Below are 13,280 nucleotides of genomic sequence, written 5' to 3'. Positions count from 1 at the left end.
ACCTTGAGGAGCTGGGGTGGTTGAGGGTAGACGGGAGCCAGGTCACCCATTGGTGCATTAGGACAGGGACTGAACAACCCCTACCCATCTTTCCTTTGCCCAACCCTGACCTGACCGCCTTTCCCCCAGGGCAAGAGTCTTACACTTATGCCCTGTTAGTTGCCCATGCTAGGGGCCAGGATCCACAGCAGGCACAGGCCCAGCCACAACCAGTAGTTGAGCCTATCCCACAGCCACCTTCACCACCCCGACAGTCCTATTCCGTCCCTCATGGTGACTCTGACCCAGTTTGGGACTTGCAGAGTATTGGCCAGGCCATAGGTCGCATAGAGCAAAACCAGACCGAGTTTAGACAGATGATTGGTTCTGTCGACCATAGGCTAGGCTACCTAGAGAGGAACCAGGGTAGGGGACTCTACCCCATTTATGATGATTATGCTCGTCGGGGTAACATTCCCGACGATGCTGTTTATCCAGACTGATTCCAGCCCCCACCTCAGGGATACGATAGAGATCCCACTGCCCATGGTATTTACACAGACTATTCTTCGTTCCATGGGTACGACCAAGACATACCTTTTGGGGGACCGCCGGGGGGGACTTTTCATGCTAACTATTTTGGTGGTAGCTCCTTTGGTGCAGATGGTGCAGGTTCCAGTGGTGGAGCAGGTGGGTCCACACGGATGGACGAGGATGAGGATGAGGATGAGGATGAGTAGCCAGCTGGGCTAGCTTCGAGCCAATGAGGACATTGTCTAATCTTGGCTTGGGGGAGATTTTTGGATTTGGTATTTATTTCTTCTTCCTTTTTCTTTATTTTGTTTATTTTTGGTGTGTTTTTGTTAGTTTAGATTTATTACTTTTTAGATTAGTTTATTGCTTTCCCTATATGAAAAATACAAAAAAAATTGAAAAAAAAAACAAAAAAATAAAAAAAAAAAACGAACCAATGAACTGTAAATCATGCTTCCCTGTGCCCCATACTTGAGAAAATTGTTTTGATTCTTGGTATTTGATTTTGAGCATTGTGGATTTGTTGATCATGATTTGAAGTTTAATTACCTGGATTCCTAAACTTGCGTCAATTTTGTCCAGCTACTTGTGAATATAGTGCTTGACTAGTTGATTTGGTTAGGAATGTGTGATTAGTTCCTGGTATGTCAATGAATTTGAGTATTGATTTGCAACGATGAGTAGTGTTTCATAACTCACTATTATGCACATGAGGAGGACGAAGGCATTTGTTCTTTAGGTAGCCTTCAGATTTATTTAGATACATTTGTTCCCTTCTTGCTACCCATGTTGTTGCCTTGACTTTTTTATTGTTTATAGCCACATTACAAGCCATGTTTGCCCCATTGGTTACTAGTCCCAAGCTTGGCTTGGGGGAGCTATTAGTGAGTGAGGTGAGGGAGTTTGTAGTGTGCACTTCATTTGCACAATTTGGGTGGGTTTGAGAAGTTATTTGTTCTTGATCATATTTTTGTTTTGATGAGTTTTATTGTGTATATATTTGAAAAATAAAAGTGTGATGGAAAAAAAAGAGAAGTTCAAAGAAAAAAAAAGTGAGAAAATATAAAAAAAAAGAAAGTGAACTTCTAGAAAAAAAAAGAAAAAAATGAAAGAAAAGAGCCAAAAAGAAAAAAAGTTTGATGTTCAATTTGTCTAAGTGAAGGTTTATCAAAAGAAAAGAGAAAAAGTTGAGTTTCAATGAAAATATTTGAGTTTTGAGTTCAGAGTTTGTTTATTCACTCTAGTTTATATTATCATATTTTTGGGAGTGAATTTTGTAAGTATTAGGTTTGATTTTTATGATTGGAGTATATTTGGTGGATTTGTGTTGGATTTAGTTTTGTTGGAGATGTGTATGATCATTATATTTGGTCATGGGTTTATTAGGATATGGCTCCCTTTTAGCAAGGCTTTTCTCGCACATATTCCCAAATTTATCCTACCCTTTTCCCTAGCCCTACATTACAAGCTTTAAAAGACCTTTTGACCTTGTGCATAGAGTTGTGTAAATGTGAAAGTGTTGTTTATCAATGCAAGTTATGACTTGACATATTCTGAGTCGACTATTAGGTTGAGTGTATGTCTTTTTAAACACACGAGTGTTGTGAGTTTGAGAGGGCATTGTTCACATTAAAGGGGTTGGATGGAGAGCGATCGAGTACATCTTTTACTCGCCACATAAATGAGAGTTGAGTGTGTGAGCACTAGTCTTGAATTCTATATGCTCTTGTGGTTTGCTCTACTTGACAATTGTTGGGGAGGAAGGGTAATTAGATGGATAGGATTGGTTGATTTTGAAGCATGTTCACTTGATTTGCCATGAATCGTTTGTGCTTGATTTTTATATTGGGGTGAGGCATGTTTCATTGTTCATTGAGGAGCTCTTTGCTTAGGGACAAGCAAAGGTTTGGCTTGGGGGAGTTTGATGTGTTCATTTTATATATATATATTTATCCCCGTCCCTTGGTCGTAATTAGTAGTGTTTTTGGCTCCTACGAGCCACTTTTATTACTAATTTGTGTTTTCCAGTGCTTTGGTAGTTTTGCTTGAGTTTTGTAGGAATTTGCGTACTTGGAGCATTTTCCCGGGTTTTTTGAGGAAGCATCTACAAGTGTTGGAAGACCGCGACCCAGTTCGTTAGCCCAAGACCGATTGGAGGTATCAAATCGGTGATTAAGGGCTCAAGTATGAAGATCCAAGGAGGAAACTCGGATTGGGCCGAGGATAAGAGGCCCCATCGAGGTTCATTTGGTAGCCCAAGTGGAAGCTGCCCGGACCAAGAGCTCCGCCCGAAGGCGCGCCCGGACGGGCGGGGCAAACCGAGGCTTTGAAGAACAGCCGCGCCCGGAGATGCGCCCGGCCGGGCGCGAGATAACTCGTGAGGGAAACTAGGCGGGCCCGGTCAGGCGAGCCATTGCCCGACCGGGCGCGGGAAAGCTCTTGAGGAAGAAAAGGCGGGCCCGGTCGGGCGAGCCACTGCCCGACCGGGCGCGTGTAGTTCTTTAGGAGGATTGTTTTCCGATTTAGTTTAAGTTTAGCGAATAAGCTCGCTTAGTATTAATGTAATTTTATTAGGCAAGATTAATACTTCTTTTTCATCTCTCTTATTCTAGTTTTTGTTCTCTCTCTCTCTCACTACTTAGACTTTCTCTCTCTAGACTTTTATTCTCTCTTGTTCCTTAACTCAATTGTAATTCCGCCGTCTTGGTACGATTTCTCTCTTAATTAATCTCAGTATTTTATTCATTCAATTCCTTCATGTCTTGTTTAATTATTATGTTTTGTTTAGTTTTAGTTATGTCTGAGTAGTTTAATTCTAGGGTTTAGGGGGATCCATAATTAATATGAGGAGATAATTTATTATTGTTGATTATTGATATTGCATGATAATTTCTTATTGAATTGTTTTAATTCTTTGCAATTAGATTATGAATCGAGCAGATGTAATTTGATTGTGAATGTTTAGCAATATTGAATTGATGAATCGAGCAGATGTTAATTTGATATTAAAGGCTATTTTCAATAGGAACTTAGATCTAGTAAATTGCGAGAGCCTGTTAGATCTATGTTGATTAATAAATTGTGAGAGCCTGTTAATCATGTTATTTGTGCAATGTTAATTATTGATTGTTATGTTTTATCCCGGAGTATTAATTATTGGTGAACCTATGACCCTAGGCCTTCTTATTATCGACTTTCTCCCTAAACTTAATCCTCGTAGTATAATTTCATATTAAAAACAACAATTTGGTTGCCTTAATAATTTAGATTATAATATTTAATTAGGAGTAGAAAGACCAGTTTTCCTGTGGATTCGACCCTACTTCCCTATCTACTTTAGTTAGAGGACTTAGGTATTACTTTTGATTAGGGGATACGACTTAACCCTGTCAATCTACAACCCAGACTTCGTCCCATATATTAATACGGGCACCATCACCAACTCTCCAAAGTAGACCCTCCTTCAATAGGGCCTTCGAGGACCAAATACTTGACCATGAATAGCTGCCAGCAAGCCCAATGACGAGTTCAAAAACTCGGTCTGTGGAAAATATTTAGCAGCCATTACTCTACTTAGGAGCAAGTCAGGATGCTTAAGCAATCGCCAAGCTTGCATACCGAGGAGTGCAATGTCGAAAATATTCATATTCTTAAAAACCCATACCCCCAAGGCACTTGGGGGTACACAATGCATTCTAATTAACCTAGTGGACTTTCCTCCTGCTATCCGAATGGCCCCGCCAAAAACCAGCGGAAGTTTGAGACCGACTGGCTCTTGGACCCTGATTGTGAGAGGGTTATGCGCGAGAATTGGGCTAGCTTTTCTAGGGTGAACGTAAGTGATAGGCTTGGCCTCATGGTGAACTCACTTTCGTGTTGGGGACGAGGCAAGTTCGATGGCCTGGGAAAAAAGATAAATGTTGCTAAAAAAACTCCTTCGTTCAGCTCAAGAGTGGGATGTTACGGAGGATAGTGTGGCTGAGTGCATGAGGTTAGAGAAACTGCTTGATGATCTCCACGATTAAACAGGAAGCCTATTGGTTTATTCGCTCTAGATTTTTGGAGATAAAAGACGGGGACATAAATACATCATATTTTCATCATAAGGCCTCTCAGAGAAAAAGAAAAATACGATCAGTGGTCTATATGATGGTAGGGGAGTGTGACAAGAGGAAGAAGAGCGGGTGGAAGACATCGTGGTGGATTTTTTCAATGGCATGTTTACTTCAGACTCCCTCTCTTACTGTGCCAGGGAGATGGTTCTCAATGCAATTGATCCGGCTATTTCTTCTGAAATTAATGATGAACTCCTTCGTCCTTTCACAAAGGAGGAAATCTTTGCGGTCCTCTCTCAGATCCATTCGTGCAAAGCTCTAGGAATGGATGGTATGCATGCAATTTTTTATCAAAAATTTTGGCATGTAATTGGTGATGATATTTCTGAGTTTGTTTATAATATTTTGCATGGTCATAGATCTCTGAGTAGTATTAATAGGACCAATGTTTCTTTGATCCCTAAAGTTGATGATCTGAAACTTATTTCTGAGTTCCGCCATATTTCTGTATGTAATGTGCTATATAAACTAGCGTCTAAGGCAATTGTTATGCGTCTTTAAAATATTCTTCCTGATTTGATCTTGGAAAATCAGAGTGCATTTGTGCCGGGCAGATTGATCACTGATAATGTATTAATTATGTAACACCCTAGAAATTCCTTTATTTTAAAATACCTGTTTTGCTCTTTTTAAAATTTAAAATAGGAAAACCTAAGACATTACCGCCACCGTGAAAACAGCTAAGACAACTATCAAAGACACACAGCGGAAGACTATCTTTAAAAACATTCAAAATAATTCAACTTAAAAAGTCAATCAAATGAAAGTAAAGTCAAATAAAGTAAAGCAAAGTCAATCTACAACTTGGAACCATTGTAGGCCCTTAACAAAACCGAACCAACTCAAAACCTTTGCGTTAGTCTCACATAAAATAATTGAAGCAATAAACACATCATAAACTTATGGAAACTACCATGATTCGCTCTTCACTCATGCCCATCATGGATATGTTTAATCACCTGAAAAGTGTAACACCCTAGAAATTCCTTTCTTTTAAAATACTTGTTTTTCCCTGTTTAAAACTTTAAATAGGAATATCTAAGACATTACCGCCACCGTGAGAACGGCTAAGGCAACTATCAAAGACACACAGCGGAAGACTAATTTCAAAACCTTTCAAAACAAGTCAACTTGAAAAGTCAATCAACGAAAGTAAAGTCAAACCAAAGTCAAATGAAGTAAAATAAAATCAACCTACAACTTGGAACCATTTTAGGCCCTTATTAAAACCAAACCAAATTCAAAACCTTTTCGTTAGTCACGCGTAATAATATTATCATAAATAATTAAAGCGATAAACACATCATATGCTTATGGAAACTAGCATAATGCACTCTTCACTCATGCCCATTCATGAAAATGCTTCATCACCTGAAAAGCCTATCTCTACCTATTTCCACTACTCTCCATTAAAAATGGGTCATCATAGGGCCAAGATAAAGACAAGGCCAACAAACACACAAAACACACAATCAGCAAAGCTGAGTACATAAGCGCAATTAATACACTAGCATACAATTCTCTATTAACACACTACTTACCTTGTTGCACCTGTTTTTCAAGCATACCACATTCAATAAAATTTCTCACTAGACACTAAATAATTTATTTAGCGTTGATTACGCATCGAACGGGTTTCCTACTAACCTCCCCCAAATAAATTGAGGTTACTGACATGAGAGCTAACCGTGCCAACATCAAAACCACATATAGGTGGCGGAATTCCAGCGCATAATAATAATAATAATAATAATAATAATAATAATAATAATAATAATAATAATAATAATAATAATAATAATAATAATAATAATAATAATAATAATAATAAAAGGAATATACAGCGTCCTGTACTCCATTAGAAGTTATGATCAAATATAAAGTCACATAACTCCCCCCATATGTTCATACTCAAGGTATATACTTTCCAAAAGTTTTGGTGCGCAATCTCTTTCACTTTACGTTATTTATCGATTATTAAACTTGGTAATGACTCTCAAACCATAATCATTCAATCAACAATAATTATTCAAACAATCAAATATATCAATTTAATTCTTGAATAATTAGTGACCACATAATATTTAATGTTGAACCCTTTTTAATTCTACCTCGGTGCCAATGACACCTTAAACGCATAAAGCGCCACAAATCCTATCCTTCGGTGTTAAAACACCTTAAGTGCACTAAGGCACCAACATACAATTTATTCCTCGTGTACATGGACACCTATATAGCTCTTTCCTCATGCTTATAGCATCAATGAAAATTATATGAACCATAATAAAATTCCTTTTCAATATTCCAAACCAAATTAAACATTTAGTTTAATTAAACATGCTCTCTATCATGCCATAAATAAATATGTGGTTCATAAATAATATTCTAAGCTATTATCTTCTATTCAATAATCCATCACAAATAAATCATGCTTCATAATCCAATCACCAATGACACCCAAATCATAATTTCCAATCCAAACCTAGCATGATATTACTTGTAATCAATCAAACACATTTAGTATGCTATTATATCAACATAATTATGCTAAGTACGCGAACGTACCTTGAATACGATCTTAATATCGCCACAATTAATAGAAATCACTCACTTCAAAGTCTTCTACAATTTAAAATCATAAAAGAATATTAAAACCCACTTTACACAAATTTTCAGCAATATATACTCTTATAAAACCCCTCATAATTTATTTAAAATAAGCTGAAATATATTTAAAACTACATAATTCAATCCCAATTAATGGGTAATTAAAATTCCTTAAAGAAACTTGATTTTTAATGCTTTACCAAAAATTCCAGCACTATATTTTAATTAAATCTTGCTGTAATTTAGTCTTAAAACACTTTAATCAAAGGTTTACACCATTATATATCATAATCCTTCAATAATTTATAAATCAAGAACCCAGGATTTCAAAAATTTGGGCTTTTTAATTAAAAATATAATCTGAAAATTAATTAACATAATGCTTATAATCAAACCTCAAAAATCAAATCACAAAACCCATAATTAATATTTAGATATAGGATTAAATTGGTTTTTGAAACAAAGATTAAATTTTTTTTTATTCGAAAAAGAGGGAGGAAGGAGGCAACGGCAACCACCACGCCGGCTGCCAGCGCCGGTGGCCACCTGCTGCCGGCGGCGGCAGCCACCTGCTGCCGGTGGCTGACAGTGGTGGTGGTGGTGGGTAGCCGAAAAAAAAGAAGAGGAAGGGGAAAAAAAGGAGAAAGAAAAAAAAGAAAGAAAATAAGGAAAAAGGAGAGAGAAGTTTACCTTGGGTTTTCTCCACTCTAGGCAAAGTTTGATTTGCCTCATATGTGGGATATTTATACCCCTTCTCTAAGACCCTTCTCCCTAACCTTTCCTTTTTTAATTTTCCTAATCCCATCCCTAATAAAACTTTACTAAAATTAACTTTCCTAAATTAAACCCCAACTTAATTAAAATAATTAATTAAATAAAATTTCCTTTTATAAAATATTTCCAACTTATTAAAATAAATAACTAAAATACTTTAAATAAGACATTTCAATTCAATTAAATACTTCTCAAAATACTTATTTTAAATAAAATACGTATAAAAATACGAGGTATTACAAAAAGCTTCTCTCAACTTGTTTCCACTACTCTCCATTAAAAATGGGTCATCATAGGGCCAAGGTAAAGACAAGGCCAAACAAACATACAAACACACAATCAGCAATGTTGAGTACATAAGCGTAATTAAACACACTAACATGATTTCACCTATCAACACACAACTTACATTGTTGCACCTGTTTACAAGCATACAACATAGAGCTGAGCTAAAAAATCCAGAAAACCAAAAACCCAAACCGTACCCGTTCCGAATAATTGGGTACCCGAACCGTTTTAAGAATTCGGGACGGGTACCCAAACAGATAAGAAATTAATGGGTCGGGTATCGAATACCCGTTAAGACAGTTTCGAGTACCCGAATTACCCGATAATTTTAAAATGCTAATTTGAAAAAAAAAAAAAAAAAAAAAAAGAAGAAAGCTGACAAAAAATTAAAAAAAAAAAAAAAAAACCCTAATTCTCTTTCACTCTTTTCTCATTTCTCACTCAGCCTCCATCCCACTTTCTCTTTCCTCCTCCTCCCTTCTTCTGTGGCTATCTCCATTCTCCAAGGCTCCGAGCAAGTGTTCGCTAGTGTCTTCCTAGTTGACGGCAGGCTGACCGACACTACTCCTTTGGGATTCTAGTATCTTCTTCTAAATTGGAGAATAATTTCCGAATTCCAGGTTCTTTTTTTATCAATACTAGTCTTATTTTCAATTTTTTTATATAGTTATACTTAATCAGTTTATTCATGCCGAAAGTTGAATACTTAAATTTTACCCTGATTTGATATTTTTGGATCTACTGTATATATTTTTGCTTGAATTTGATACTTAATTTGGGGTAAATAACTTGATTTATGTGATCTGTGATAACTGATTGTGTGTTACTAGAGGTCTAGAGTACTAGTTTCTGTAATTTGTTGGCTTTGATAATGTTTTAGGAATTGTTAGTTTAATTTTGATTATTCAGAACTTATACTTGAGGAGAGACTTGAAGATATGAAAAAAATTGAATCAGGTAACATTTAAATATTTTCTCTTTTTTTTTTTATTTGATTATCTTCCTGTTAATTATTCCTTACATTTTTTTTTCGAAGAAATGTTACCGCTTGGTGAGGAACAATCCCTCTTTGTTGATGATTATTAGGGGCAGCAGCAAGCATGAAGGATAGAAGGATGATTGTGATTGATGTCAAGAAAACGTTTTCTGTATTATGTTTTTGGGAAATTCCCATTGGTACACCCGTGGTTTTGACTTTTCCCATTGATACACTCTTAAATTTTTGCCTTCCCATCGGTACACTCGTGGTTTGGTCTTTTTCACAACCATGACTAAAACCGTTAAAAACTATTTCACTAAGTTAAACTAATTAAGGAAAAGACTATAATACCCCTTTTAAACATTTAATGTTTTGATTTGCGTGTCGAAAATTGTTCGATTAAAGTTTTGGGAGTCATGTTAGTCCATAATGATCCAAATTAACCTCAAATTAGCAAAAAAAATAACGCAAATGTCTCATATGCGTGTAAAAAATATCTCGGTTTACGTGCTGTTACTTTTTTGTGATAGTAATTGTTCGGTTAAGGTTTTAGGGGTCATTTCTAAGGGCTTTAATCAATTCTAATTTGCTACTTTATTCATGGACTGATTGTTTAATTATGGATTGTAATAGACAATTGTTAGATTTTATTTGGTTGAGGAACTTTGTTTTTTATGTATTGTATGATTGAACCTTTTTTAAATTATCAGGTAGTATGATTTGTATCAGGTTGTATTTTTTTTTTAAAAAAAAAAAATTATGGACTTATTTTAGTTATCGTCATACATTTTTAATTTATTATTAATTTTATAAGGTTAGTGTTTCTATTTTTATAAAATGAAAGGAAGTAAAAACAAAAAGCTACTAAACAGATATTTGGTTTAAAGAATTGAAAGCAGGTTTTAAAAGACCAAAAAAAAAACAGCTTATTGGTTCGGGTACCTGTATTTTCGGGTATCCGAATTTACAGGTACCCGTTCCTTATCGGATCGGTTTCAGTTATTGGTTTTGTCCTTATTGGTTATCGGGTACCCGAACCGATAACGTTATCGGAACGGGTATCCGTCCCATGCTCTCCCCTATTACAACATAAAACATGACCCTCAATTAAATAACTAATTGATTCATTTAGTATTGATTACGCATTGAACGGGTTTCCCCCCTAACCTGCCCAATAAAGGGGTACTAACACGGGAGCTAACCGTGCCAGTATAAAAGAATCACTCGTAAGTGGCGTAACTCCTGCGCATAATAATAAAAGGAAAATACAACGTCCTATACTCCCAGTAGAAGTTATGGTTAAATATAAAACCCCATAATTCCCCTCATATGTTCATATTCAAGGTATATACGTCCCAAGAGTTTTGGTGCGTAATCTCTTTCACTTTAGGTTATTTACATATTATTAAACTTGGTGATGACTTTCAAACCATAACACAATCAAACATTATAATTATTCAAATAATTAAACATTCCAATTTAATTCTTGAATAATTAGTGACCACATAATATTTAACGTTGAACCCTTTTTAAATATACCTTGGTGTCAAAGACATCTTAAACGCATAATGCGCCAAAATTCCTATCCCTCGGTGATTAAAAACACCTTATGTGCACTAAGGCACCGATATATAATTTATTCCTCGTGTACAGACACTTAATTAGCACTTTTCTCATGCTTATAACATCAATAAAAATTATATGAACCATAATAAAATTCCTTTTTAGTATTCAAAACCAAATTAAACATTTAGTTTAATTAAACGTGCTCTCTATCATGCCAATAATAAAAGTGTGGTTCATATACAACATGCCAAAAAAATTATTTTCAATCACTAATCCATCACAAATAATCCACGCTTCATAATTCAATCACCAACATCAACCAAATAATAAATTCCAATCAAAATCTAACATGATACTATTTGGAATCAATTATTCAAAGCCTAGCATGTTCCTACATCACCAAATAAATACCAAGTACGCGAACGGACCTTGAATTCGATCTTAAAATCGCCACGACTAAAAGAAATCACTCACTTGGAAGTCTCCTTCAGTCCAAAATTATAACATGGCATTAAAATCTACTCCACACAAATTTCTAGCAATATATACTCTTATTACATCACCCATAATTTAATTAAAACTAGCTGAAAATTAATTTAAAACCCCTTACTTTAATCCCAATTAATGGGTAGTCAAAATTTCCTTCAAGAAACTTAATTTTTAGCTTACTAATAAAATTTCCAGCAATATTAATTCATTAAAACTTGCTGTAAATATGCTTTATAACCCTCAAATTAAAGATTTAAACCACCCTAAATCATATTCCTTCAATAATCAATTATTTACAAATCTAGGGTTTCAAATTTGAGGCCTTTTAATTAAAATCAAAATCTGAAAATTAATTTGCATCATACTTATAATCAAACATCATAAAATCATCACAAAACCCATAATCATAATTAGATTGAAGAATCAAAGCAAAAGAATAAAAATAATAAAATTTTTTTTCGAATTTGGTGCGCCGGACAGCAGCCACGGCACCACAGCCGGCTGCTGCCGCGCTGCTGGTGACGCCGCTGCTACTGCCGACGACTGCTGGTGGTGCGGCGGCCCACCAATGGGCGTGGTGGTGGCCGGCGGTGGTCCGTGTAAAAAGGGGAAGGGGAAAAAAAAGAAAGAAAGAAAAAGGAAAATAAGAGAGAATGGAGAGAAAATTTACCTTGGGTATCCACTCTGGACAAAGTTTAATTTGCCCATGTGTTGAATATTTATACCCCTTTTCTCTAGAAACTCTCCTATCCTTGAATTCCCTTTCTATCCTTACTAATCCCTTTCCTAATAAAACTTAACTTTTATAAAATTTTCCTTTTATAAAACTTTCCTAAAATATTCCCAACTTACTAAAATACATAATTAAATAAAATTTTCCTTTTATAAAATATTTCCAAACTTACTAAAACAAACAATTAAAGTGACATAAATAATTCATTTCGAATTATTTAAATACTTCATAAAATACTTATTTAAAATAAAATACGTATAAAAATATGGGGTATTACAAATTACCTTAGAGGTTTTTCATACTATGCATTAATTTGATAGAGTTGATTGAATCGTCGTTTATAAGGGACCTACTTATGAAATTTGGGTTTGCTGAGTCTTAGGTTAATCTGGTCATGGAGTGTGTTACTATTGTTTCTTACTCTTCTATTATTAATGGTTTTCCATGTGGCTCTGTAACTCCTTCAAGGGGCCTTAGACAGGGGGGATCCGTTGTCTCCTTATCTCTCAATTCTGGTGGCCAACGCCTTTTCGGGTCTTATTCGAAAGGCGGTTTCTAATAGTGTTCTTCATGGGGCTAAAGCAAGTAGAAGTGGCCATGTTGTATCACTTCTTCTTTTTACAGATGACAGTTTGCTTTTTGCAAGAGCCAACCTACAGGAACGCTAAAAGATCGTTGAAATTCTGAACTTATATGAATCAGCTTCCGGACAAAAAAATAATTATGAGAAATTAGAGGTCTATTTTAGCAAAGATGTGTGTGTGTTGAAGCAAGAGGAGTTGATCGGACTTTTGGAGATGAAGAAGGTTGATAAGCATGAGAAATATTTGGGAATTCCTACTATCATTGGTAGGTCTAAACGAGTCATTTTTAATGCTTTGAAGGATCGATTGTGGAAAAAGATGCAAGGTCAGAAGGAGAAGCTTCATTCGAGGGTCGGAAAGGAAATTCTCATCAGGTCGGTAATTCAAGCTATTCGTACTTACTTGATGGGAGTCTATCGAATCCCCACGAGTGTTTTAAATGATTTCCGATCCATGACGGCTCGTTTATTATCTCTTATAGATTAAGGGCTTATTCTAATTTACTTAAGTGGTCTGAACTTAAGTGAACTGAACTGAATAGAAGTGAAATGAATTGTTTATGACAAAAGGAAATTAGGAATTGAATTGAAATGAATTGAAATTATTCGAGTTGAACTAAACTGAACTAAAAT

The 13,280-nt window shown here is 35.5% G+C and overlaps 1 protein-coding gene across 1 annotated transcript; it reads left to right on the top strand.

Annotated features, from left to right (window-relative positions):
* The first annotated feature begins 4,430 nt into the window (after nt 1-4,430).
* Nucleotides 4,431-13,134, top strand: LOC145571278 (uncharacterized). The gene is made up of 4 exons (XM_081630342.1): nt 4,431-4,504; nt 4,766-5,079; nt 12,533-12,694; nt 12,767-13,134. Exons 1-4 carry the CDS (start codon nt 4,431-4,433, stop codon nt 13,132-13,134), a joined length of 918 nt encoding a protein of 305 aa, XP_081486468.1.
* Nucleotides 13,135-13,280: the final 146 nt, after the last annotated feature.

Source organism: Chenopodium album, chromosome 12 (genome assembly GCF_948465745.1).
Source record: "Chenopodium album chromosome 12, dcCheAlbu1.1, whole genome shotgun sequence".
Lineage (NCBI taxonomy): Eukaryota > Viridiplantae > Streptophyta > Magnoliopsida > Caryophyllales > Amaranthaceae > Chenopodium > Chenopodium album.
Note: the sequence above shows the minus strand (reverse complement) of the source record. Positions and strands in the feature narration are given on the sequence as shown.